Here is a 27579-nt window from a genome sequence, read left to right on the forward strand (position 1 = left end):
TCCACAATAAAGAATTTTGATACCTACCTTGTGAATTTTTGCTGCGACTTCTTTGGGCGACCATGAAATGTGCCAGCACTGATGCAGCTTGGGGACTTTAGGAGATTTATTGAGAGCGCCTATTCAGAAAGGACAATACCTGCTCCTTGCTTGGCTGCGGACAAGTGCTCCGTGCATTTGGCAGCACACATCAATATATTCCGTCAGGACTGTGTAAGTCCCACAACACCTCTTCCTCTGACTCCTGCCTGTGCCTTCCTAAACTCCTCCTTGCCTGCTGCCCTGTCAGCTACCAAAGTGTCTCACACAACCCTGAGAGAGGGGGAAATGTGTGCAAACGTTTGCTCCTGTGCCTTTCACTGCCTGGACTGGACTGGACTGTGGCATGATGCCTTTAGGGCTGGCTCAAAAACAATTGCCCTCCACAAGCAATGCAGAGCATCCTTGTGTTTTCAAGGGCTCTGGGCTGCTGCACACACCATTTGAAAGGGTCCAGCCAACTCTACCAGTAAGAAGAGTTTAGGCTTCTATGCCACTTCTTCAAGGGTAGGCACCCTTTGAATGCTGCTGTCCTGTATGGTTGAATGGACTTTACACATCGTTGTAGATGAGACATGAACCTCCTTTCCCTCTCCATACCTCAACGTTCCTTTAACCTAATGGAGCCTGGCTAGGTATAGGTATTGCTCTCATTGCCCTAGTTCAGACTGGGCTGACAAACCACAGGGAGAATAGTCCCTTTGCTGGTTAAAGTCTGGGACTTCTTCCACTAATGCCAACAGCCCATTGAGGGAACACAGAATTATGGAACTGTAGAGTTGGACGGGACCCTGACCATCATCTAGTCCAACCACCTGCAATGCAAGAATATGCAGCTGTTCCACACAAGGTTTGAACCTGCAACCTTGGAGTTATCAGCACCACGCCCTAACCAACTGAGCTGTCCAGAAGGATTATCTTTGGGTGTCCCAGAAGCATATATCATAGTTTGCAGACCCTAAAATGAGGGACAGGGATTATCTGAAAGGGAAACGGTCAAGGGCAAAAAGTAAAATAAAACTGAACATTTCTATTGTTTATCTACCTTGGTTCCAAATATTTAAAATAGTGCCATCATGGGAAAACCTCATCCGGTGCTGTTGCTCCAATCAAATTGGGAATCCCCTGCAGCTACTTTAAAGTAAAAATAAAAAATGTTGGGAGATCCAATTATGGCCCTCCAGAATCTCTTACTAAATTCATCTGATGACAGATCTCCGGCATACTTGCTTCTGTAAGGAAGGAGTTATTCTCTGGCTCTCCACGTCAATGTGACATATGGGAAGGAAGTGAGTGATAAATTCCCATAATTTTATTTTTCTCATTTTCTTGGTTGAAAACAAGCAATGAGAAAACAGCCTGTGACACATATTTGCTATTTAAGTACAAGGAATAAGTTTTTAAGGGCAGTCAGAATATTATTACTCATTTTGGTAGCACCTTTGGGGGGGGGGTGAAAAGTACTTTGCAATGCTCCTCTCATTCAACCAGAAAAACTTGCAAGATGAGTCATTAGAATGCTTATTCAACAAAGGTTGAAGCGAGACTGAGATATTTTTTGCACAGGGCCAAGTAGGAAGCTCAGCTAGGATCTAAACCTCAGTCTCCCGGGAACACTAGAATCTGCTATGGCTGAAGGAACCATCATTTGCCATCTTACCAACACCAGGGGTTGTAAACTGTGACTCGGCTGGAAATCCACCTTAGTTTTCCAAAATTCAGTATGGAGAGAATGTCTGGCTGCCTGTGATGGAGAGAAATCTCACACATTCTTTTGTGCTTGTCTCTCAATGACTCATGTGTACGGCTATTTATATTTCTTGTCTAGCATTTTAAGTGCCTTTCATTTAAGGCTGTTTGCTCCACTTGTTTGCAGTTCTCAGTTGGCGATCTCATGAAGCACCTTACTTTCCAGACTAGGTTTGTTTACCCTGACAGCTTCTTACAGAAAATGCATTTTCTGCATTGAGGGAAGGAGAAAATGAAGCTGAATATCTTTTTATGTGCAAAGAATAGCAAGAGGGTGGATGGAGTCTACAGTGCCTTTAACTCATTGGTGGGCAGAAGGTAGATAGGGATTTGTTTATTTATTTATGGTTTATTGGTAGATTTCTACAGGGCTTTTTTTTCAGCCAGCACTCACCAGAACTCTGTTCCAGCACCTCTAAGGTGGGCGCCATTGCCATTATAAGAGAACAAGGGAGGTGTTTGCGGTGAGTTCCAGCACCACTTTTTCTTGAAAAAAATAGCACTGGATTTCTGAAATGATTTTCAGTTTTATACATTTTGACAATTTTACAATCACGTTAACATTTCAAAACTCGACATCCTTCCCCCTCTTTCTGCGGTTCCTTAAATTTGTTTTTTTTAAAAAAATACTGTATATTTTCTGCATATTCCAAATTAACTTAATTTACTCATTTATTCATCTACTTTAAATATATACTCATAGAAAACTGTAGGTCATTACAATAATCCTACCAATGTTCTTATCTGTCTACAATTTATTTGTAAATATTCAATGAACCATTTCCATTCTTTTATAAAAAGTTCATTATCTTGATTTCTGATTTTAATCAGGATTTCTGGGTGATTTGCAGTTCAGTGGCTAGGGTTTCTGACTCCCCGTTGTTTAACAATAGCACCCATAGCCTAAATTATGTTGCTGAAATGAAAAAGAAGCAGGGCAAGGTGGTAACAAGATACACATACACACACACACACACACAGAGAGAGAGAGAGAGAGAGAGACAGACAGACAGACAGACAGACAGACAGACAGACAGACAGAGAAAGAGATCTGTGAACTCCATTCAGTTCTAGTATTCAAAATGGACTCACGTGGTCAGAATTGTTTAATTCCAAAGTTTGAATACAAGGGTTGTATTCAAAACCTAGCTTTACATAAAAACCTAGCTTTACATAAAAAGCTCTAATCACAATATAACCATTGTATTTTATGTTTTTATATTTTTGTATTTCTATACCACTTTATATTTTATAGAAAAATCTCAAAGCAGTTTGCAGCATATTAAATCAATCTATATATATATAACTGTAAAAGGTCCCCGTTCCTATGCATCCAGCTACCTCCGAAACCGCTTGACTGGTTGCGTTGAAATTTTGACACAACGTTCCATGCGAATATGGGAGTGTTTGCTTAGTACTTACATTATACAGATCTCACATCTATCACAAGTAACAACATACTTTTTTGGGAAACACAAGACAAACAGGAACAGGAGAGGTTGCAAAACATCGCCCTCTAGCGACAGCTCCACTGGTACTGCAGCTTCCAAAGTTTCCCTCTCCAAAGCAGCTCAGCTCAGGTTTCCAGGGAACCCCCACTGGACAAGAGTGAAACTGCAGACTGAGCTGAGTGGAGGTGGGGTTCGCCTGGGTGGGGGTTGGGGGAGGACGGGACCAAAACAACTTTCCATAAAAAAAGGTGGAGAGCTGCACGGACGCAGAAACCCCAAATGGACACAAAAGCGGCCTTAAGGAGGGGAGACAGATGAACAAACCGGGAGGGGGATCAAAATACCAACACTCACAAACGGCTACTCAACACACTATCACACAAACATTACCCACGACATAAGGAGGAACCTATGGGCATACGATGTATGGGGGGGGAGAGGGGTCAGGGTGGAGGGTGACGTAACGTGGGGGAAAGATGACATCACCCGCTGGGGTCAACAGAGAGAGGGGTGTTGTTACGTCATGCACCTCACCTGGGAAACGGGGACCCTGACTGAGCCACAGCAACGCGTGGCCGGGTACAGCTAGTAAAACATAAAACAATCTGAAGAAAGTCAAATATAGAGCATACAGTCAAAACAACATAACAGAAAACTAAAATATTATCTTAAAGATTTCAAAAGAAAACACCACAAAGGAGGTCAACTACAGAATACATATTGTGTTTATTAAAGTTTGAATTTTACACAGTACTGCCCACTGCTTTGAAGCAATGGGAGTAAAAATTATCTGGGACCTGTTGCCTTGGTAGGTATTCCTCAGGACCACGTGACATGGGAAATCGGTGAGAGGATCTCCCATCTTGATTTTACTTGATAGCAGCTGCCCTGCATTTTATCAGAGCGGCAGTACCGAGAGACCTTTTCCCCTGCAAAGTGAAAATCACACGCACACACACACACATGCACACACACACACACACACACACACACACACACACACACACACTTCCTATTATTTGACCTGCACTTCAAGACATACAAGTATAATTCAGGTACTTGTAAGTCCTACACATACTCCCTTGGGGCAAATAGCAGCTGAGGAGGGTTACCTTCTGAACTCTCTTGTCATTAGCTTTAATTGATGAAACCATCAGTCGTCCTGGAACTATTAGAAAGCCATTAGCCTAATGAAGGATGATCTCCTAGCGACCTTATCCTAGCCTTTTCCTTTTGAAAGAGATGTGTCAGGGAAGGGTTCCAACCCCCACCCCCACCCCCGGTGATGGCACTTGGCCAGCCCTATCATTAGGAGTGGGATGACTGCTTCAAGTGGAAGATGCTGAGAGGTGGGGAATGACAGAGGGATGTTGAAGGATCTGTGGCCATTGTGGAAGGATCTGCAGCTATATCACAAAGGCATGATTGCTAGACAGTCACAAACAGGAGCAATGGCACCATGTAGTTTCAAAACCTGTACTGTGTAAAGAGGATTCTATGATGTCATATCCCCAAACCTGGTGGCGGGAAAAATACAATGGGTTAATCTCTATCCCTTCCTGTCACTTCACACTCTTCATCTTACCTATGTTGAGGTAGGTTGCCTGTGAGCTCTCCAGGAAGTGCACTCCATTTTGAACTGGGCTATGGACCTTTTGTAACTTTTAAGGATTATCGCCTGTCTGGTTTTCATCACTGTACTGTTGAAACCTGGCAATACATGTAAGGTGAGTAAATCTCCTATTTTTCCTGTTTACTTAAACTGTCTGAGAGTGATTTCTTTGTTAAGAGGGAAACATATAAAAGGGGGAGGATCCAAGTCTTCCCTAAGCATTATTAGATATAATAATTGTTCCGGAAGGTTATGCAAAAAGGTAAAGGTAAAGGAACCCCTGACCATTAGGTCCAGTCGTGACCGACTCTGGGGTTGCGCGCTCATCTCGCATTATTGGCCGAGGCAGCCGGCGTATAGCTTCCAGGTCATGTGGCCAGCATGACAAAGCCGCTTCTGGCAAACCAGAGCAGCACATGGAAACGCCGTTTACCTTCCCGCTATAGCGGTTCCTATTTATCTACTTGCATTTTGACGTGCTTTCGAACTGCTAGGTTGGCAGGAGCTGGGACTGAGCAACGGGAGCTCACCCCGTCACAGGGATTCGAACCGCCGACCTTCTGATCAGCAAGCCCTAGGCTCAGTGGTTTAACCACAGCGCCACCTGGGTCCCTTGTCCTAAAAACTTCTAAAGATAAGCTGTGCACGGATGGTAATTTTCTCTGCTGAAATACTGCATTCTCACACCAGTGAGAAAAAGAGGGAGGATAATTAATAAATAAAATATCCTCCCTTACTCATCTAAATCCATCCAACAACCACTTAGCCTGCCCTGTGGCACCTAATTTCAAGTGCTTCCCTCGGATGCAGAGGATGCTGTCATGTCAACAGTTATCTTCTGCATTTATCCTTTGCTTTGCTTCAGGCAGCAATATGTCTTGGGCTAGCTTTGGTGAGACAACAGCAGTATAGAATGCCTTTCCCCCAACCCTAATAAAAGGAATAAAAACCTAATTTGATTTGGACTGCCTTTGGGTTTGGTGGCCTCTGCAACTGCTGCAAGATTACAGAACTACAGCAAGTTTGACTCTGTCTGGAAGCAGATAAGGTTGTTGTTGTTTTACACAGAAGAGAGGAGAAAGTAGGATGATGACCACACTTGATTTATTGATTTATTGCCAGTATTTATAGGCCACCACCATATAACTGGGTTCCCAGGGAGGCTAACCATTATGTTAAGAACAGATTAAACATTAATACCATAAAAGGAGACAACGGCAAAGCATAAAAGCAGCATGAAATATATATGGCAACGATAAACAAGATTAAAAGCCCCGGAAAAGAACCGTGTTTTTTTAATTTATTTAAACCCTCTGGGCACCAAAAGTACATAAACGAGGGTGCCAGGCCAAATTGCGCTGCCTCCCTGCCCCAAGTGCTTTTCTCTCCTCGGGGATACACCAGGGGCCGCATTTCCTCTGGCGACGCTAGCGCGCACTTGCATCACAGTTTGCGCGTGCCGCTACGACGCGATACGTGCGAAGCAGCCCAACACGTGTCTCCGGATCCACCCCCCAAGACCGCACACCCCAAATTTCAACCCCAGGCCCCTTGTGGCGGTGCACGTCTCTTCGCGCCTGTGGCCGATTCGTCTTCCTCTGCCTTACACAACCTACCCCTCCTGTTATGCTCCCGTTCAGACGTGACGCGCGCTCTAGCGGGCCTGTCTCCGTCCCGTGTTGTCCTCCCACCACCCCACGCCGCCTCCCGCTTGCCGCCGTCACACCTGTTACCCCGGGCCCAAGTCTCCAGCCCGGCCGAGGTCGCCTTTGATCCCCTCCGGTGCGGCGATGGGAGGCGCGCGACGCCCTCCGGCTCCGCGCACGGACGGCGCGTCTCCTCCTCTTTCTCCTCCTCCTCCTCCTCCAGCTTCTCTTCCCCGGAGAGGGACTCCAATCCCCGAGAAGCCCTGAGCCGTAATAATGCAGCCACCTCCCTCGGGGACACGGAGGGAGGGAGGGAGCGCGCCGAGGGGACAGACACGCGCGCACCAGCCCAGGCGGCCGAGCCGGGGCCGCGGCCATTAAAAGAAGCACAAGCGGGATTCGCCGCCCGCCCGCCAGTGGGTGGGTAGCTAAGGTAGGTAGGTGGCCGCCTGCCTGCCTGCCTGCCTTCCTGCCTGCTATCTCCCTCCTCCTTCGCCCGAGGATCTCTCCCTCCACCCGCCTTCCCCCGCGCGCCCTCTCTCCCCCTCGCCAGCGCTGCCTCGGCGGTCGCCGCCGCCGCCACTTCCAGGCAAGGAGATGCGGGCAGGAGCGAGCGGCGTGGCTGGCGAGCGAGGGAGCCGCTCCCGCAGGCAGACACGCACGCATCCGGCGGCGGCGGCGGCGGCAGCAGCAGCAGCAGCAAAGGATGCTCCGGTCGCCATGGCAGCAGAAGCGGCAAGAGGTAAGATGGACCAGCTCCTCGCGCAGCTAAGCTGCCTCCCTGCCGGGGCCGCGGCCAAGAAGCGCGGCGGAAAGGGGCGGCGGGGAAGGGGCGGCCTGGGCTCGCGCGGCGGTCCCCAGCCTGTCCTAGGTGCGCCTCGGAGCCCTTTCGCGCCTTCGGGCGACGGTCGGCGCGCTTCGCCTTCTCTGGAGACCGGGCAGCTCTTGACCCCGGCCAGAGGGACCCTCTTCTCCCCAGGACGGAGGCCTCTGCCTGCTGCAAGGACCCGACTTCCACGATCTCCCTCCTCATTACTTTGACATGGCCGTGGTGGGCACGTATCTGTCTTGGCTGGGTGATTTCCCCACACATCAGCCAGATCTCTTACCTTCACCTCTGCAGGAAAGGGCAAGGGAGGCCTGTGCCGCTCTCCCCTTTACTACCTGCCCACCCCACCTTTCTCACCCCCATAGGAGCCAACTCTTAGGAGCCGAGGTCCCTTCGCACTCCCCCCCCCCCAATATTTGAGGGGGCAGCCCTCCCAAGTTGATATAGACACTGCCATTCAAATGGTATGTGTGTGTCCACCTTGTAATCAATTTTGCAGGACGGGGCTTACCTGTGTGGTCCCCCTCCCCCAGTATTTTATTCAAGTTGGCACCCTTGCCCACCCCAGGCCTACCCTCATCAGCAATAACCATGGTAACTTAGTTGAGGCCAATGTCTGCCTAAGACCAAAGGATATATAGTGTTGGACTGGTGGTGGCTGGGGGGGGGGGAGGATGTGTCAGTGGGGAATATCCCCCCTCACCTTTATTATTCCTGGTTTCCCCCTGAGCCCCACAGGGCAACAGCAAGGGCTCTTCCTGGCCCAACCTCTGCCAGCTTTCCCCTCTCATGCCCACCTTGTTTTTTATTTTTATTGTTTCTTTTCATTTCTGGGTCATCTTGCTCTCCCTCCGAGTCCCTCCTTTTCTGCCTCTTCCCCGTCAGTCACGAGCTTGTGAGTTAACTTGTTTCCGTAGTCAGGCAGAACTTCCCATATGGAAAGACTGCTAGGATGGTGGGAGCTGGCATTTTAACAGGAAGCGCCGTGTGGGGTGGAAATCCGCCAACATAAGGTTTGCTGAGAACCAGCCATCGTACCAGGCAGGCCCACATCCCAGGGTAAGAAAAGGCAGGAGGAGATGGCAGTGGGTCAAGCAGCTTAGTATTGCGAGGCTTGACCAGAAGTTATGGGAAAGGTGTTGTGTTGCTCGTGTTGCATTTAGGGAACCCGTTGTCATTCCGGGCTGAGCTGACCCGGCTAGACCTCCATGTGCCATTCAGATTAGCAGTGGCCGGCGCTGTCATCAGCATGGCCGAGCATGAATTGCAAGTGACAGGCACGGTGCGCTGACACACCTGACACCCATGCTGGGTCCTGCCAGTTTTCTGAGATGCCCAAATATGGTCGGATGCTGAAGCGTCATAAAAACCTGCAGAAGCTACCCAGCCAGAAACCGTAGCATGGGAAGGGGAAAAAACAATGCCTGTATGATGGGCAGTAATGGCTCTGTCACATCACCTGCAAGTTGTTTTTTTTTTGGGGGGGGCAAAACATTGCTTGTACAAAAAGCTCACCACCAAGCAAGCAAAACAGGACTCCAGGCCAGGCTAGCAACCAGGGTCAGTAACACTGATATAAGGTAGTAGATCTTTTTTGATCCTCTTGCTCACAAGGTGTTCATGATGTGATTCCCAAGATTTGTGGATTTGCATGGATAGACTGTTAATGAACTTTCCAGCTATATATCAGAAGAAACACATTGACACTGAAACAATTTGCTTTTTTTGGTGTGTTTTTTAAAGGTTAAGCTAAGTGGTAGCTCTAAGAATGCCCCCAAGGCCCCCTGCCAGGCTGTAGTCTCCTGGGTGGTCCTTTGCTCTGTAACTATTCCAGAAAGGCTGCATGTGTGCAGCAAAAAACCAAACAAACTTACTGGCAGGGAGAGGCTGTGCAGCTGAATAATATTTTATAGCCAATCATGTAGAAAGAACAAATAGGCCAAATGCATGACTCTGGGCAAATTGAGGAGACATGGGTCAGGATGCGTTGAGGTTTATCAGCTGAGCTGCGTGTAGAGAGACAGGACTGCGGTGGATGATGGTTATGAGGTCAGGGGGTCACCGGCAGAGAGCTGTGGGAAATAACTGATGGCAAGAGAAGAATGGGGGGGGGTGCGGCAGGACCGAGGAGGAGGAGCAGAACTATTGTGGGAGCTTAGGAATGAAACAGCATGTGGGGATTGAGGACCGATGAAAGGGAATCCAGACTCCTGCTCTTCGGGAGAAAAGCAAGTAGGCAAGGAGGCTACCGGTTGGTCAGGTCACAGGAAAAGCAAAAAAGGAAAAGCACAGGGAAAGGAGGGTCTACTCAGCAGTGCTTTGAGAACCACCACTGTAAGGTACTGGCTGTTCAGATACTGCCCAAGACATTTTGATGCCCAAGGTAGAAAATCCAATTGGCACAGCTACCTACTAATAATCTAATGGACATGGGGGTGCACCTCAGCAGGAAAGTTCTTCTGCCTAAACGTAGATGAAAGCAGTGGGAGCTCGGTTCCCAGTTCTGTCACCGGGACTTGCGCAGAAGAACTTCCCCAGTGAATTGTGCCACATGGGCCAGGTGTATCTCCCACATGGCCACCTTTAGCAGTGCATGGAATCCACTGTCTGTGGCACTGGCTCAGCTTGCCTCCTGCAGAGCACAGGGGAGGTGTAAGAGGCAGGGAGGAAACGAGGACCCTCCCCTTTCCACCCGCCTCCCAGCAGATACTTTCATATTTCATGAAATTTCATGAAATTATTCCAGCCTGGTCTCTCCTGGGGTGCAAAAGAGCAGGTAACAAGAGGCACATGTGGCTGCCATGTGATTGAACTCCTGACATATAATTTCCTTGTTCTATTGATCCAGCAATTTGGCACACTAGGCCATACACACTCATTGCGTGGGCGGGTGAATTGGGAATGATTTCTGCAAGGTGGGGTGGGGAAGAAGGTTGGAAGAGATGGAGCTGTTTTCTTACGCTTTCCTTTTTCTTCTTTCTACAGTAAGGTTTCTCTAAACTCTTGAGTGTTACCACGGAACTCTGGGGAAACGATTATTCCCTCCTGCAGTTGTTGATTGGCTGCCTACAGATTCCAAACAAGAGGAGAAGGTTCTGGGCGACACTGAGCCTGGGGGGCAGGCAGAGAAGCAGAGGATTTTGGTGTCCTGTAGGCACTGAAGAAAGAGAGGGAGAGAGGGGGAGAGCACTCATTGGCCTGAAGCTCAGGTGTTTGGTGACAGAAGTCTGGTATTGCTCCCAGGGCTTTCATTCTGCGCACCATTCCACTTCCCCATTTATCCTTTATTCATCCAGGAGAGTCAGAGCAGTGTGGGGTTAAGAGAAGGTTATCTTCTTTTCATTTCTTTTTCTTGAGAGAGAGACAGAAAGCAAGCAAGCAAGCAACCTGAGAAGTAGTACCAGTAAATAAAAATGCTTCTTGCTTATCTCACCTCCTTAAAATTTATTATTTATTTTCAACATATATCCTCTGCCTCTGTACTTGATGCTGTGTAAAAATAAAATATAAAAAGCCAGTTACAACAACAGTTTAAAACGCAACAAGGGAACCAGTCGCACAAATATACAGAGCCTCTCAAAGAAAAGCAGCTGAAATAGACAAAATGCCTAAACCGCTATCACTAAAACTAGCAGTAAATCAGTAATCACAGTGGCCAGCAATTCAGGAAAGCAACTTTTGCTGACCAGAGGCTCTGAGGAAATGTGTCTTACATTTCCTCACAAAATCCAGGAGGAATGGGCATAGGTTGACATCCTCAAAGAGGTGGCTCAATATTATCCGGCATACAGCTGCAAAGAGTTATAAGGATCCTATTACTATACGTGTACTAGCTTTCCGTACAGACAAAGCTGGGTGTTAGTACATAATAACTTTAAAAGGCAGGAGGGAGGACACATACAGGTTGCAGCAGAAGGACATCCTTCTGTCTCGTTTTGCTAGTTTCTGTGTGTTCTGTAAAAAAAAGAAAAGATATAAATTTAAAAGATATATAAGAGGAAAAGCCAGACAAAGATCAAAGGAGGGTTATGGATCAAAAGAGTGAAAAACAAAGAATGCAGAAAGAGCAGAGGGGGAAGGAATAAAAAGGAAAAGGTACTCCCCATGGCAGTACCTTCCGGACATTCCTTCTATAGTTCTCTCCTATTTCCTCCCGGAAATAGATGAGACAGGCACTCCTTTGCAGCAGCCTTGTGCATGCTCCTCTGTACTGTCTCCAGATCCCAAGGTGGAGGAGGCACAATGAATCGCGGCGGAGGCAGCAGCCCCATGGAGGAACTCTCAAAGGCTACCCTGCACAATAACTCGCTGTGGTGGCTGGCTTGCGGGCTCCTTGCCCTGCTGGCCAACTCCTGGATAATCCTCAGCATCACAGCCAAGCAGCAGAAGCACAAACCCCTGGAGCTTCTGCTGTGCTTCCTGGCGGGGACTCACATCCTCATGGCTGCCGTGCCGCTCACCACCTACGCGGTGGTGCAGCTGCGCCGCGAGTCCTCCGACTACGACTGGAACGAGAGCATCTGCAAGGTCTTCGTCTCCACCTATTACACCTTGGCCTTGGCCACATGCTTCACTGTCGCCTCCTTGTCTTACCACCGCATGTGGATGGTGAGGTGGCCTGTCAACTACCGCCTGAGCAACGCCAAGAAGCAGGCCCTTCACGCCGTGATGGGGATCTGGATGGTGTCCTTCATCCTCTCCACGCTGCCTTCCATTGGCTGGCACAACAATGGGGAGCGGTACTACGCCAGCGGCTGCCAGTTCATCGTCAGCAAGATAGGCCTGGGCTTCGGCGTGTGCTTCAGCCTCCTCCTCCTCGGAGGCATCGTCATGGGTTTGGTTTGTGTGGGCATCACTTTCTACCAGACCTTGTGGGCTCACCGAAGGCACCACAGATGCCACCACCTGAGAGCGGAGGAAGCCTCCTCTGCTTGCCCGTCTTCGGCTCACACCACCTTCAACGTGCCAACTATCGTGGTGGAGGACGTGAGGGGCAAACGGCGGTCGTCGCTGGATGGATCTGAATCTGCCAAGACTTCCATGCAGATGACCAATCTCATCAGCGCCATCGTTTTCCTCTACGACACGCTGACCGGGGTGCCCATTTTGGTAAGAAATACCCCTTCCTCCTCTTTTCAATTGTCCTAGAGCAGTGTTATAGGGTGGGGTAGTACCTCTGGTGGGGGACACACATCATGCTCCTTCTGGGGTAGTTTGTCCACTTTTGGTCCCATTCTGCACTCTCTCACCTGTGGCTCCTAGAAGCTGCCAGCATGCGACAGTGGCCACACTCCAGGAACGGCTTCGACCAGCCGGCTAAACCAGGTGAGGGTAGCCAATGGGTCTCAAACCCTTAGTGAGTCGGGGCTTCCCCGGCATGCGAAGACAGACTTCAGCAGACTGAGTGAATGAGGACAATAGTGGGTCCAACGGTCAAGAAAGCAGTACTGTACTATAAAGGGAAATGAGGGATGGATGGGGCTCATCAACCTGGAAAGGTAGCCCATTTAGGAGAAGGAAGCTCTGATCCTAAACCTCCACTGCTTTGAGGAATATATTTGGCTGAAGAAAAGGCTAAGGAGTAAACCCTACACAAATCTGGAGTGGCATCCCTAAGCCAGTTGGATGGCACCTTGTACGCAAGCCAGTGCCAAACCTATTGCTCTGCTTTTCTTTGACCACATAAGTGAGTCTGAGAGAGGGGTCTTGCCATACGGGTAGCCCAGGACCTCCATATGCACCACCCAAGCTTGCACCACCCTTGGAGGTCACTTCGGTTTGACTTCACCCCTGGAGGTGCACTCCATTGTCTTCTGAGACAATGGATGCTAACATCAGTTTCCTGACTTTGAACCTTTAGGAAACACTTTCTGCACTGACACGTTTGCAGTGAACCTTTGAGACTCCAACATGGGCTGGGCTCCCTGTATTTTGCAGAGGATATGGGGACATAACTCATGTGGGGCATGTGGCCAAGTTTCTTAGCCCTCCCCATTGCAATGTGTCCACTAGAATTCACCCCAAAACACTCCACTGCATCTAAGCATCTCAGGGGAAGATCAGTGTTGATGCACAGGGTGTTTTCAGAGAACCCTGTTTGCCACTATTGATCATCTCACTGAGGAATCCCCAGTTAGCTTCCAAGGAACACCAGTATTCCCTGAAACATAGCTTGAAAACCACAGTTTTAGAAAGTCAACAACCTCCCTGCCTCATTTTTAGAGAGAAAAATGAGCATAGTTCAACAGAGGCATTGTTGGCCTTGATGTAAAGATAAAGGTAAAGGGACCCCTGACCATTAAGTCCCGTTGCGGATGACTCTGGGGTTACGGTGCTCATCTTGCTTTACTGTCCGAGGGAGCCGGTGTTTGTCTGCAGACAGTCATATGGCCAGCATGACTAAGCCACTTCTGGCAAAGCAGAGCAGCGCACCGAAACACCATTTACCTTCCTATTTATCTACTTGCACTTTGACATGCTTTCAAACTGCTAGGTGTGCAGGAGCAGGGACAGAGCAATGGGAGCTCACCCCGTCATGGGGATTTGAACCACCGACCTTCTGAGCGGCAAGCCCTAGGCCAGGCATCCCCAAACTGCGGCCCTCCAGATGTTTTGGCCTACAACTCCCATGATCCCTAGCTAACAGGACCAGTGGTCAGGGAAGATGGGAATTGTAGTCCAAAACATCTGGAGGGCCGAAGTTTGGGGATGCCTGCCCTAGGCTCTGTGGTTTAGACTTTGATGTATGCACACAATTATTGTGTCCTGCTATTGCCTCTGATCAAACAGGTTTAGGGGGATTTTGAAGAACTGAAGAAATTTACAAAAAAACTCCTTACCAAAGACAAGAGTGAGATGCGTACACCACAAGGCACACAGTGCATGTGCTGTTTTGCTTTATAAACTGAAGAAAACCATCTGTTTCCAGCCTCAGGTTGCATTTATATACTCCTCCAACTAGCCTCTAGAGGGCATAATCTCTGTCCTGGCTCCCCAGTTCCTGTTAGGATTGGCAGATCAAAAGAACTTTTAAAAAAGGAGCAAATACATACACATAAAGAGATGCTATTTTTCTGAAACGTGGGCCTTTGATATTTTGAAATAACGTTATCTTGAAACAACAGGCAGCCTAAAGGACTTGTGGATTATATCATAGTTACCTAAGCTATTCCCCCCCCCACCTGTTCGGCTTCTCTAAGCTTTGATGTCCATCTCTTTTGGCACCCCTTGACAAATTAACTTACATGCTTCAGTGAGTGCACACACATCACACACAGCCATGCAATCTCTGTCCTCAGGCCCCGTCTACTGGACCTGCAGAGTTTACCAAGCAGGCCCCAAGTGTCGCAGTTCTGCTGCAGAAGGAGCCTGTTATACATTAGCAAAATGCAAAGCTGGTGCTAGACTTTAGGGGGCATTTGGCACTGGGGTTGTCAATAGGCCTCCCAGCCAGGGAAAGATCTATCTGTAGTCTTGGTCCTACTGAAACTATAGTTCCATAAATATATATAACGTAGGTGTTATGGCTATATAGGCTGTATAGGCATTTCTGGTATAATTAAACATGCCGAGCAGCCACCAAGGATGGGAGCTGAGTTTGGCTTCCATTTGAATTTCTGAAATCCATTTCTGAAATCACCTCTGGAGGCCTGGTGGGAAGGATGCTAAGTGGCAACACAGCAGTGCCCTTTAGAGCTCCCGGGGCCCTTAGTCAATGCCCAAGCCAGCTGACCTTTGGCACCAGGCTTGACAAAAGGCATGGTGCGTGTGGAGGGAAGCCCTTTATTGTATAAGGAGCACTGGGGAAGCAAGGACTGGCAACTGGGGCGAGAGATTCTGCAGGATCCTTTAGTGGAAGATAGGTCGGTGTGTGCTAGAATTAGAGGGTGCCCTAACTTTAGCTGTGGCCCCATGAGCAGCACTTTCCTCTATATAAGTGAATGGGAACTATTGTTCGGAAGAAAGTAAAGAGGGGCACCACTGGGTGGGTGCTAAACCTGCCTTGGTGACCCCAGTAATCTGGGCAAGAGGCAGGTTCGACCTGCTCTCAGATATATCCCATTGCAGGCCGAGCCTCACTTATTTGCATTGCCCGATGGCCTTCATAGGTACAGCTCCGTTATGAGTTTGGCTCTTTCCTTTTCTGGGGAGTGTGATCAAAACTTGTGTGAATCTGTTTCTGAGATACAAACATGCATTGCAATAATGCTTTCAACGTGAAAATAATAAATAAATAAATAAATAAATAAATAAATAAATAAATAAATAAATAAATGAAACTAAAAAACAAAACAAGCATCAAGGTAGAAAATCAGTTTTGCAACATTTGCCCTCAGATACTTTTTCAGAAGTCCTGACTTTTCAGAGCAAATCGGAATTGCATTTTCCTTTTCATAAAATGTTCCCTCGGGTCCCTGTTGAGTGGCTATAAAGCCCAGAACTGCTTCTCTAGCCGGTGTTCTGGGAGCAGCGAGAACAGATGGAGTATGCCTGTTCATGAAAGTGGCAGGAAGAGACAGGACTGCAGTTGTCAGATTCAGTAAAGGTCCCTAGAATCCTTGTCAGTTTCAAGCACAGTTCATGCCCATGGATGTACATTCCAGCAATGGAGAGGGGAAGACAGAGCTTCTAATGATGTTTTCTCTCTCTCTCTCTTAAGTAGCAGAAACTGTTAGCAAATGTAAGAGCACTACTGGGGCATGTGGTTGCCAGGGCTTAGCAGTTAGAATATCTACAATTGTCTGGCACAGTAGCAGAATATATGGACTGCAAATTAACACACACACACACACACACACACACACACACACACTTTAAATAAAAAGACCACAAAGGTCTGGCAACATGAATTTTGATGCACTACTTTGGTAACATTTGTGTAACCACGTTCCACACCTAATTTGTGATTTAGAATGGTGGAGTTGCTGAAAATCTTAGTTTCCCAAAGAAAGGGGTCGGCAAACTTTTCCAGCAGGGGGCAGCTCCACTGTCCCTCAGATTTTGTGGGGGTCTGGACTATATTTTGGATGGAAAAATTGAACAAATTCCTATGCCCCACAAATAACCCAGAGATGCATTTTAAACAAAAGGGCACATTCTACTCATGTAAAAAAACATGCTGATTCCTGGACCATCTGCGGGCTGGATTTAGAAGGCGATTGGGCTGGATCCGCCCCCCGGGGCTTAGTTTGCCTACGCATGCGCAAAGACAAAGTCTTGATCAGCCATTGCTCTTTACATTATTCTTGCAATGATTAGCATTTGTTTGTTTTTTTTAAAGTGCTGTGTTAGTTCTTGTTTGCAATGAATCAAGTTGCCCGACTCTTGCCATGAGCAGAAACTGAAATGCTGCGAGACAGCATTTAACTCATTGATCTGATTGCACGGAGGTGCGCAAATTCAGTTCCTCCTGTGGTGAACTGGTTGAATGAGCTTTTTGCAGTGAGCACCAGGCACAGAATAAAGTCTCTGCTGTGAGTGGGGCAGGTATGTGAACTAGCTCACAAGTTACAATGCTTCCATTAATGTTAGGAATGATTACCATGTTAATGCAGGAGCTTTGCCAAAAACATTTCACTTTTCAGCTACCAACTGCATTTTGCAGACACCTCTTATGGCCTGCACACACCTTCTCACACAGCCCAAATAGAAGTTAAGGCAGGGGGTCCCAAACTAAGGCCCGGGGGCCGGATGCGGCCCAATTGCCTTCTCAATCCGGCCCGCGGACAGTCCAGGAATCAGCATGTTTTTACATGAGTAGAATGTGTCCTTTTATTTAAAATGCATCTCTGGGATATTTGTGGGGCATAGGAATCATAGAATAATAGATTTGGAAGAGACCACAAGGGCCATCCAGTCCAACCCCCTGCCAAGCAGGAAACACCATCAAAGCATTCCTGACAGATGGCTGTCAAGCCTCCACTTAAAGACCTCCAAAGAAGGAGACTCCACCATACTCCTTGGCAGCAAATTCCACTGTCGAACAGCTCTTACTGTCAGGAAGTTCTTCCTAATGTTTAGGTAGAATCTTCTTTCTTGTAGTTTGAATCCATTGCTCCGTGTCCTCTTCTCTGGAGCAGCAGAAAACAACATTTCACCCTCTTCTATATGACGTGCTTTTATATATTTGAACATGGCTATATCACCCCTTAACCTTCTCTTCTCCAGGCTAAACATACCCAGCTCCCTAAGCCGTTCCTCATAAGGCATCATTTCCAGGCCTTTGACCATTTTGGTTGCCCTCCTCTGGACACGTTCCAGCTCGTCAGTATCCTTCCTGAACTGTGGTGCACAGAACTGGACACAGTATTCATAGGAATTCGTTCATATTTTTTTTCTAAATATAGTCCGGCCCCCCACAAGCTCTGAGGGACAGTGGACCGGCCCCCTGCTGGAAAAGTTTGCTGACCCCTGAGTTAAGGGAAACTCTCAACAACGGCCATGGGAAATTAGTGTAGAAACAAGAGAATTTAAATGTTGCTCTGTTGGGTGTGAGAATCCATCATTTTTTCAGCACCCCCCAGTAAATCCCAATATGGATTTTCCCAGTTTACTTTAGAACATATAAAATTCTCATCAGGGCCAGTCCACCCGCAAGGCTGCCTCAGGTGGCAGGAATGATACTGGCAGCAGATCTGGCCTGCAACGAAGACATTACCTGCTGCTCCTGGCTCCCAGGTCCCCGATGTAGAGCTTTACTCACCCTTCTTCCATGCCCCCACCCCATTTTGTAGCTTGACTCAGGTGCGAAAATTTCTTCAGCCGGCCCTGATTTCAGTGTAATTTATATGCCAAGAAGCATAAAATGTTAACAAACATCACACTGCTGAAATGATACACCATGAAGCAAAACAACCCTCTCTTTAATCCGCTCCAAAACCACCATCAATTAACTCAAATATTATTTACGAATACGGTGGTTCCTCAGTTTATGAACTAAATCTGTCCCGGAAGTCCATTCTTAAACCGAAACCGTTCTTAAACTGAGGCGCGCTTTCCCTAATGAGGCCTCCCGTTGCCGGTGCCCTTCCACCGTTCAGATTCCGTTCTTAGACTGAGTTCGAAAACCGGGACACTAATTCTGGTTTCGCGGCGTTCGTAAACCGAATCGTTTGTAAACAGGGCTATTCTTAAACTAAAGTACCACTGTATTAGCTTTGTCTGGTACATTCCGTAACATAGTTCACATGATTTAACATAATGGAATGGATAAATGAGCAAGATTATGCAAGCAATTGTTTATTTATAATGGCATTATTTAATGTATTTTTCCGTCTATAAGACTAGGTTTTTTTTTTATAAAAAAAAACACCAAAACATTAGGTTTAAAATTGGGGCTCGTCTTGTACATGGGTAGTGCTGAGGGGTGTTTTCTTAATTTGGAGTCCTCAAAAATAGGGGGCGGCTTATATATGGGGCATCTTAGACTACAGAGTACGGCATTTGCGCATTCACAACACAAGTCAATATTTTTTAAAGCAAGTGAGTGGCTTTCCACTTCTATTGCTTCTAAAAATGATCACTGCTTGTTATATGCAAACAAACAAATGTACAAAATACACAGAAGCCAGAGACTCAAGAGGGCAACCATTTCTCCTATGTAGTTTTCTTTCCCATGCCTGAAAAGACAGATGCTTAAAACACTTTGCGAAGGTGTGGAAGAAGGGAAGCATGTGTGGAAATGTCAAGTCGTGTGACAGAATGTAAACCACTTATGTGAACGATGGTGAGGAACATGGCGCAGGAGCCTAATGCACATATAAGCTGAGTTATTTGGTGAGTGTGTGGGAGAGGGTTAAGCAGCAAGACCAGGGCCGGCTCAAGACATTTTGCCACCTGAGGTGAACTGCAAAATGGTGACCCCCTCCCTGCTGGGGAAGAAGGGATGAATCTGTATCAGGAACAAGTGGGGGGAATGAAGATTTACATCAGGATCTGCTGTCCCAGTGGATCTTGCCACCTGAGGCGGTAGCCTCACCTTGTCTCATGAGTGGGCTGGCCCTGAGCAAGACATTTTGCTTTAAACCACATCAGGGGTGGCCAACTCCCAAGAGACTGCGATCTACTCACAGAGTTAAAAACTGGCAGTGATCTACCCCCTTTTTTGGGATTCAGGTCAAAGTTGTTGAGCTTGTTTTAGGAAGGATGAAGGCCATTTTGGGGGCGTTCAGGTCAAAGTTGTTGAGTTTTTTCAGGAGCACCTTAAAGACCAACTAAGTTTATATTTTGGTATGGGCTTTCGTGTGCATGCACACTTCTTCAGATATCTGAAGAAGTGTGCATGCACACGAAAGCTCATACCAAAATATAAACTTAGTTGGTCTTTAAGGTGCTACTGAAGGAATTTTTTTATTTTGCTTCGACTCAGACCAACACGGCTACCTACCTGTAACTAGTTTTTTCAGGGAGGAGGTAAAATGTTGAGCTTTTTTTAGGGGGGCCACAGTTGTTCAGCTTCTTTGGGGGGAGCCAGTGATCTACCAGTGATCTATCACAGACGTCCAGTGATCTACCGGTAGGTTGGACATGCCTGGTTTAGGTGATATGCCATTTCCGGGGCATGTATAGAAAATTCCTGTATACTTTGAGGTGCTGGTAGGTAGCGTTGGGCATTAAATGCTACAGTGCAGCAGTGTTGCCGCTTGGGTAAATGAGCTGTGGTCGCTCTTTCAGCTTTTCTTCTGTGTGTATTGGGGGGCGGGGACCTGTCTCCAGACTTAGCTGGGAATAGGGAGCCTAATTGTAGAATGTTGCTCACAATGTCCCCATCCTCCTTTCCCTTCTGTTTACAGGTGGTGAGCTTCTTCAGCCTACGCTACGACACGGCACCCACCTGGATGGTGCTGGCTGTGCTCTGGTGCTCCATGGTGCAGACGCTGCTGTTGCCATCCTTCATCTGGTCCTGCGAACGCTACCGGGCTGACGTCCGTACTGTGTGGGAGCAATGCGTGGCAATAATGTCAGAGGAAGACGGGGAAGACGGTGAGCTGCTCCAATCCCGTGTTCTCTCTACGCTAGAGGATGCTCTGTGTTCTCTTTCTTTCTTTCTTTCTTTCTTTCTTTCTTTCTTTCTTTCTTTCTTTCTTTCTTTCTTTCTTTCTTGTGCAGCTATGGCTGGTCCCCCCCCCCCCCAATTTTCATTCTTTTATTTATATTTTATACATTTATTTACATTTTTAATACCATACATTCTTTCTTTAAAAATACTATTATTGGCAAAGTAATAATCATAAACAAATAAGAATAAACGTGTGCATCCTACCTCCGAGACCGTTCCATTGTAATTATCCAACCTCCCCAAATTTCGACACCTCTTGCAATGGTTTGAGCCCTTTCCATTTCAACAGTACAAATTCTACAAATACCTCCCATATCTCCTCAAAATCATTTCTCCTGCATATTCCCCGTCTTGCCCGAATGGCACATGTTAATTTATCATTAATAGCTACACCCCACACCTCTTTATACCATTCTTCCATTTTTTATTCTGCTTGCCCCTTCCACTTCCTGGCTATAATAATTCGTGCAGCTGTCAATAAATTTGTGAGCAAGTCCTTCAAAGCCTGCGAACGTTCCACCCCATCGTAAATTGATAATAATGCTACCTCAGGGCTTTTGGTCAGCTTTAACCCAGTGATTTCTGTTATCTCCTTAAAGACCGTTTGTGTTCTTTCTTTCTGCATTCTCTCTCTATAGCTGCATTCTCTCTTTATAGTTTTTGCCACTCTATAGTGGCAAAACTCTGGAGAGGGTGGGGATGGAAAAAGAACAATGGACAACACTTTGTGGGATCTGCTGCTGGAATTGGGGGCAAATTAGTCAGGAGATCCATGACTGAATTTCCCATATTTGTTTGCATTTTGAAAAATAAACACAGGCATGTGTGGGGCTGCAGAACTGAGGGTTCAGGGGTTCACCCCCCCACACACACATTTTCCCCAATCTAAATCCCCACAGTGGAAAACATACATATACCATATTGTCGTCCCCCCCTCCCACAGCTGCATCTACCTTTTTCAAAACAGCATAGATCTGATCACAGATCACCCAGCGTCGCAGCCAATTTAGTCCCTAGCTAATGGAAGATGGTTGGAACAAAATGGGCTCCTCTTCCAGACGAGCCAGAATCGTAGTTAAATTGGTGTTCGTTCATGGTGATTGCATCAGTTGCTGTTGAAATACCAGGAAAAACAGCATTAAAAGCATCAAGCAGTTTAAATAGCAGTAGGTATAGGCAGATAAAACTGAATGTATTGAGGCAAAGAAAAAATTGTGTTTGCAGAGGTTTTCTTCTTGACCCAAAAAAGGGACATGCATCACAAAAAGAGGCAAAAGAGGACACAGATTTGCATTGTTATTTTTTTGTATATTAGCTTACATAGATTGATGCAAATCTGGAAGTAGTTACTATAATTTGAATAGAAATACAGTGTGATGCATAGTGAGCAGGTAAGTTTTGTCCCTGCTGTCTGCTGCTCTCCTTCCCAGAGTTTATTATAATCTTTAAAACCATGGGCCAGATTATATCACCTGACCTCTCAATGGACCAACTAGAACAGGGGTTACCAAACTTTTTCAGCAGGGCCTTGTGCAGGGCCAGACTACAATTTTTTTGTGGGCAGGTGAATGAACGAATTTCTATGCCCCACAAATAACCCAGAGATGGATTTTAAATAAAAGGACACATTCTACTCATGTAAAAAACATGCTGGTTCCCGGACCGTCCGTGGGCTGGATTTAGAAGGCGATTGGGCCGGATCCGCCCCCCCCCGGGTCTTAGTTTGCCTACCCATTAACTAGGAGATAAAGGCTTTGAACCTGTCTTCATTATTTAAAATGAATATAAAAGTAAAGAGTCGTGTAAGAGTCTAACCACAGTCACAGGTGGAAATCTGTTTTTTTATTACAGACATACACTCCCATCACGCTGCATAACGGGTCAGCCATCAGCTTTGCCCTTACTCTCACGCATCCCATTTTTGTTTTAAAGTAGCACATGTACATTCGTTTGTTTATATCTCCATTCATCATCTTAGGAAACAATCACATTTCTTAAAAAAACAAAAACCTGTTGCAACATTTTGGAATTGTACGTCCAGATTGGAACTCTCATGATGCTAGTTGGATGTTACTTCAGTCGCTTTCACCATCTTTGTAGAAAAGTGCTTTCAGAGCTTATTCCAGTAGAGAAATGTGCATGGGCGTACCCAGTGTGGGGCAGGGGGGCAGCTGCCCCCCTAGAAGCAGGGCCGGCGCAGCCATGGGCGAGAGCGGCGCTGTCGTCGGGGCTGGTGGGCAGAGGCGGAGCACAGCCCGGCGGAGCGCGAGTTCGGCGTTCCCGCCCACCATGGCGCGCCCTCCCTCCAGCTCCCCGTCGCGCCCTCCGGCAAGGCCAAGTGCAGCGGGGAACCAGAGAGCGCAACGGGAAGCTGGAGGGCACGGCGCGGCGGGCAGGAATGCCGAACTCGCACTCTGCTGGGCTGTGCTCCGCCTCTGCCCACCAGCCCTGCCGGCAGCGCTGCTCTCGCCCATGGCTGCGCGCTCCGCCGGGGTCCTGACCATAGTGCACCGGGGGCAGCCTGGCAGGCCAGGGCGAGCACCCTGGCTGCGTGCTGTCAGCAGAGCCCCGGCGCCTAGGTGAGACCGGAGTCAGTTTCACCTGGGCTCCGTACTCCGTAGTCCTGCCCACGTTCCCACTTTGTGGCTCCTCCCGTGCCTTGGCCCCGCCCCTTGCCCCCCCACCCTGTTTCTCATATTTTAAGACATACCCATAAAATAAGCCATAGCAGTATTTTTAAGCATTCAAGGAATATAAGCCATACCCCGAAAATAAGACATAGTGATAGGCGCAGCAGCAATGCCGGCCGCGGCAGGAGGAGGAAAAAATAAATATAATATGAGAAACACGGTAGTTTTGATCCTGCGTACTCCCCTGGAAATGTGTGCATTTAAACTTAGTATGATAAGGCCACTTTTAAACACGCCCCCACCATACTAAAAATGTTGGCTCTGCCTTTAAATGTAAGACGGTCTGTTTCCTCTTACGTAAACACTGATTCCTAGCATTTTTGGGGGAGGGGGGAATCAAGTACATTGCATTGACCATCCCAATGCTCCTAGGTAACATACCCCGTGACCATGCCATCTCTGTCCAAAATCCACATGTTTCCTTTAAAACACCGATAAAAGTGACAGCGGATTCACACTGTGGCACGGTCAGATCCAGACAGGTTTTCCTTGTGCACATACCGTAGTTGACTAGAAATTGCAAGCTATTTCCCATAAGCACAGATTATAAGCAAGGCTGCATTGTGGGAAACTTGACATGCAAGCCCAACTCATGACAGTCTTGCGGCAATAGATGCCACAGTCGTGACGAACCACTTAGAAAACCAGCTCGCCACAAATGAACACTATAAACTCCTCAAAGCGCAAGAATCCAGATGTTCCATGCCTGCATAGGTCCATAGGTCTGCCCTCTGTCTGTTTGAGGGGGGGAACGAGGAGGAGGAGGAGGAGGAGGAGGAGGAGGAGGAGGAGGAGGAGGAGGAGGAGGAGGAGGAGGAGGAGGAGGAGCGAAAATGTGGCAAGACATTCTTGTCGTCCTCTAGATGGCACTGGTGACGAATATGGCGACGGGAGGATCTGCAAAGTGCGATTCGATGCCAATGGTGCTGCATCTATGAAACGGGACCCCAGGGATGCTAAGCTACTGCCGGTGCATCACATGCTGTTGCCCCACGACAGGGTACACTACCTGCAGGTAGGCAGCAGTCCCGTTCTTCCTGGTCTGCTCTGCAAGGGTTTGGCTGTTGGTCTGGGACATGACAAGATCAGGCCTGCCAACATTTGAAATGTACAAACCAACGTTCTGTTTATTTTATATTGGTCACTGAAAAACTCCTCTATGCATGGTGTTGCCTTGAATCGGATCCACCTAGCAGAGGCAGGCGGTTTCCTTAGCCCTCTTCCCCGAGATGCTAGGGAACAGAACATCTGCATTTAAGCAGACTTCCACCCAGAATTGAAAAGGGAGAAAGATTGGACTCACCCAAGGTGTTAGGGAAGGGGCAGTACCTCTGGTGGGGGACAAATCATGCTCCTTGTGGGGTAGTTTGTCCACCTTTGGTCCTCACCCTGCATTCACCCCTCCTAGAAGTGGCTCCTAGAAGCTGTCAGGATATGACAGCAGCCACACCCTGGGAAATGACTTTGACTGACTGGCTAAACCAGGTGAGGGTAGCTGGTGAGTTAGGGACTTCCCCTGGATGGAAAGACAATATCCATAGTGCGTCAAACGGTCCACTGCACTATCAACTGCAGGTCATTACCTGGTCATTACACACACTACCTGGTCTGTGTGTGTACACACAAATGGTGGGGAATACCATTATTTCTGGGTGCACCACAGGGGGGGAAACCAACGCGGAAATTTATGTAGGGGTGAACATTTGAGGGAGAGCTGAGAGATCGCTTTGCTTTAGGAGTGTGAGCTTTATTGACCCCTTCTATCCTTAGAAAAACAGAGCAATGTAACTGATCTGTAGAAAAGACTTCACAGCATGAAAAAAGAGACAATGCACGTACTTTTGTAAATCGAGAAGATCTTTAATAAAAGTTATTTTTAACAAAGAAAAACTGAGCAAGGAAGAACTAAGCAGCCAAAAGGTCCTCCAGACTCCCTTACTAACACAGTTCAGGACTACAAATCTGTGTTAGTAAAACACTTGGGTTTTCTTTGTTTTATAGCCCCCAAAAGCACATAATGTAAAACAAAACCAGAAAAGCCAGGAGGAGGGGTGTGTTTCACATTTTCTTTACAAAGTGTTACGGGGCAGGTGTGTGTTGCTCGCTAAGACTCACATACCCAAAACATTTCTATGAAATTTGCATAGCCGCAGTACTCAAGGCAAATGCATCAGAGATAGTGGCATTACCTGTTGGGAAAACTGTGTTTTCCCAGCTGCCTGGAATTACCTTTTGAGAGCTGATACCTTAGCAACAGGGACGCGGGTGGCGCTGTGGTTTAAACCACAGAGCCTAGGGCTTGCCGATCAGAAGGTCAGCGGTTTGAATCCCTGCGACGGGGTGAACTCCCATTGCTCGGTCCCAGCTCCTGCCAACCTAGCAGTTCGAAAGCATGTCAAAGTGCAAGTAGATAAATAGGTACCGCTACAGTGGGGAGGTAAACAGTGTTTCCATGTGCTGCTCTGGTTCGCCAGAAGCGGCTTGTCATGCTGGCCGCATGACCTGGAAGCTATACGCCGGCTCCCTCAGCCAATAACGTGAGATGAGCACCGCAACCCCAGAGTCGGTCACGACTGGACTTAATGGTCAGGGGTCCCTTTACCTTACCTTAGCAACCCAGTCTACCCCTGGCATAAGCCATTTTGGCAAGTGTTTTCTCTCTGTCTCTGTCTCTCTGTGGCATTGGACCTACCCAGTGCTATTTTTCTAGAAAAAGAGGTGCTGGAACTCACTATGAATGCCTCCCTTGTTCTCTTATAATGGCAATAGCACCCACCTGAGAGCAGCGCAGCGGCGTAGCAAGCCGCCACGACACCCGGGACGACAAATTGCCATGTACGCGGCGGGGTGTGTGTGCACAGCGTCACTACGTAACAACGCATGTGTGTTACGTAATGACGCATGCGTCGTTACGTGGCGGGGTATCGGCGCCCCCTGGCAACTCCAAAGCTGTGCGCTTCCAGCTTCAAACTCCCAAAGCCCGCTTGGCGTGGCGGGTGGGGTGCCACTTGGCGCCCTCACCCCCGTGACTCCCAAGCCTAGCCTCCAGCCTCCCGGTAAAGTCCGCTTGGCGCCAAACGGACTTTTTACCGGGAGGCTGGAGGCTCGGCTTGGGAGTCCCGAGTGAAACCCGGGGCGGACCGCTCCCATCACCCCCCATTGCGACACCCCTGCCTGAGAGGAAAAAAGCCTATATATTGCATGCCGTCCAACCTCCTTTCCCCCTGGCTCTCACCTCCTTCTTTCCTTCCAGGTCCCTCTCTCCCGGAGGATGTCCCACGACGAAACCAACATCTTCTCCTCCCACCACTCCTCGCCTTCCTTCCTCCACAAGTGGTCCTCATCCGACGACATCCGCGTGCCTACCCCTCACAAGCACGGAGGCGTCCCCAGCTTCCTGCTCCCGGAGCTCCGCAGCTACCACCACCACCACCGCCGTCACCGGCCTCCCGAGGACGAGTTCACCACCCTCCGGCAGTTCCTGGAAGCCGGGCTGGTGTCCCGGGGACCTGCCTCGGGGTCTACCGCCTGCTTCTTCCGCGACGAGATCACCACCTTCATCGACGAGACGCCGGTGCCCTCCCCGCACAGCAGCCCGCGGCACTCGCGCCCGCCGCTCGCGGCTCAGCGAGACAGGCACCACTCTCTGGATGGCACTGAGCAGGAAGATGGCCCCGAGAGGGATCGGCGGTGTTCACTGACTGGTGGGGAAAACCTATACCTCTACAGCGGAGAACAGGAGCCTGGGAGACGGACCTTGGCAGCTCAGGAAGCGCGGGGTTTCCAGGAGCTCGGCCTATGAAACGGCAGCAAAAGCATTTGCTGGGCTCTGGATTTTTAAGCAAAACTCGACGTGTCTCCCTGGGACCCAAGGGGTATTTTTAGGTCCTTGTGTTTCTCACCATGTTGGCAGAGGAGGGGGGGTGCCCACAGCGGGGCCCTGATGTGGTGGGGAAGGAGAACCAGCTTTGTTCGAAGGAGCCACCGAGCCCTGCATCCAGGTGGCAAAATGTGAGCACAGACCACCGCAGTTCATCGGAGGGCACTTTTTTCTCCAGTTCCACCCCCTCAGTAGCATTGTTAGTGCCACACGCCCCTCCCTTTTCTTAGCTCCACCCATTATGAGAAACGCTTGTCGTCGGTTGCCAAGTGTGGGATAGGAAGGTATTAAAAAGAAATCTATATTTGGAGTGTCAACATCTGCCTGGCTTTCTCTTCTTTCTCTTTTTAAAGTGTGTTCACAGTGTTTGTGGTTTTGTTTTTAAGTGATTCGGGCATGCCTTTATCTAGGACTAAGCCCCACTGGAAACAATTGAGACTTACTTCTGAGTAGGTACTACTTAAAGAGACTCAACAGCCAACTGAGAAGAGAGGATTCCAAGACGGAGAGTCCCAGTGCCAAGAGATGACACATGCATGTAATACTGAGCATGCTGCGCTCAATTTCAAAATGCTCCACACACGCTATTTCAGTCCTCCTTGTGGCAGGCATGCTGTGGCGGGCTG

The 27579-nt window shown here is 48.2% G+C and overlaps 1 protein-coding gene across 2 annotated transcripts; it reads left to right on the plus strand.

Moving 5' to 3' along the window:
- Window positions 1-7186: 7186 nt before the first annotated feature.
- Window positions 7187-27280, plus strand: GPR162 (G protein-coupled receptor 162). Of its 2 annotated transcripts, XM_060268714.1 has the most exons (5): window positions 7187-7239; window positions 10312-12435; window positions 20118-20307; window positions 23937-24088; window positions 26327-27280. In XM_060268714.1, the coding sequence occupies exons 2-5, from the start codon at window positions 11524-11526 to the stop codon at window positions 26873-26875; spliced, it is 1803 nt and encodes a 600-aa protein (XP_060124697.1). In that variant the 5' UTR covers window positions 7187-7239; window positions 10312-11523; the 3' UTR covers window positions 26876-27280. The 2 variants fall into 2 exon arrangements, with proteins under 2 accessions (XP_060124697.1, XP_034953127.1); XM_035097236.2 differs by lacking the exon at window positions 7187-7239 and having other exon boundaries at window positions 10247-12435.
- Window positions 27281-27579: the final 299 nt, after the last annotated feature.

The sequence above is a fragment of the Zootoca vivipara genome, chromosome 16 (genome assembly GCF_963506605.1).
Source record: "Zootoca vivipara chromosome 16, rZooViv1.1, whole genome shotgun sequence".
Taxonomy (NCBI): domain Eukaryota; kingdom Metazoa; phylum Chordata; class Lepidosauria; order Squamata; family Lacertidae; genus Zootoca; species Zootoca vivipara.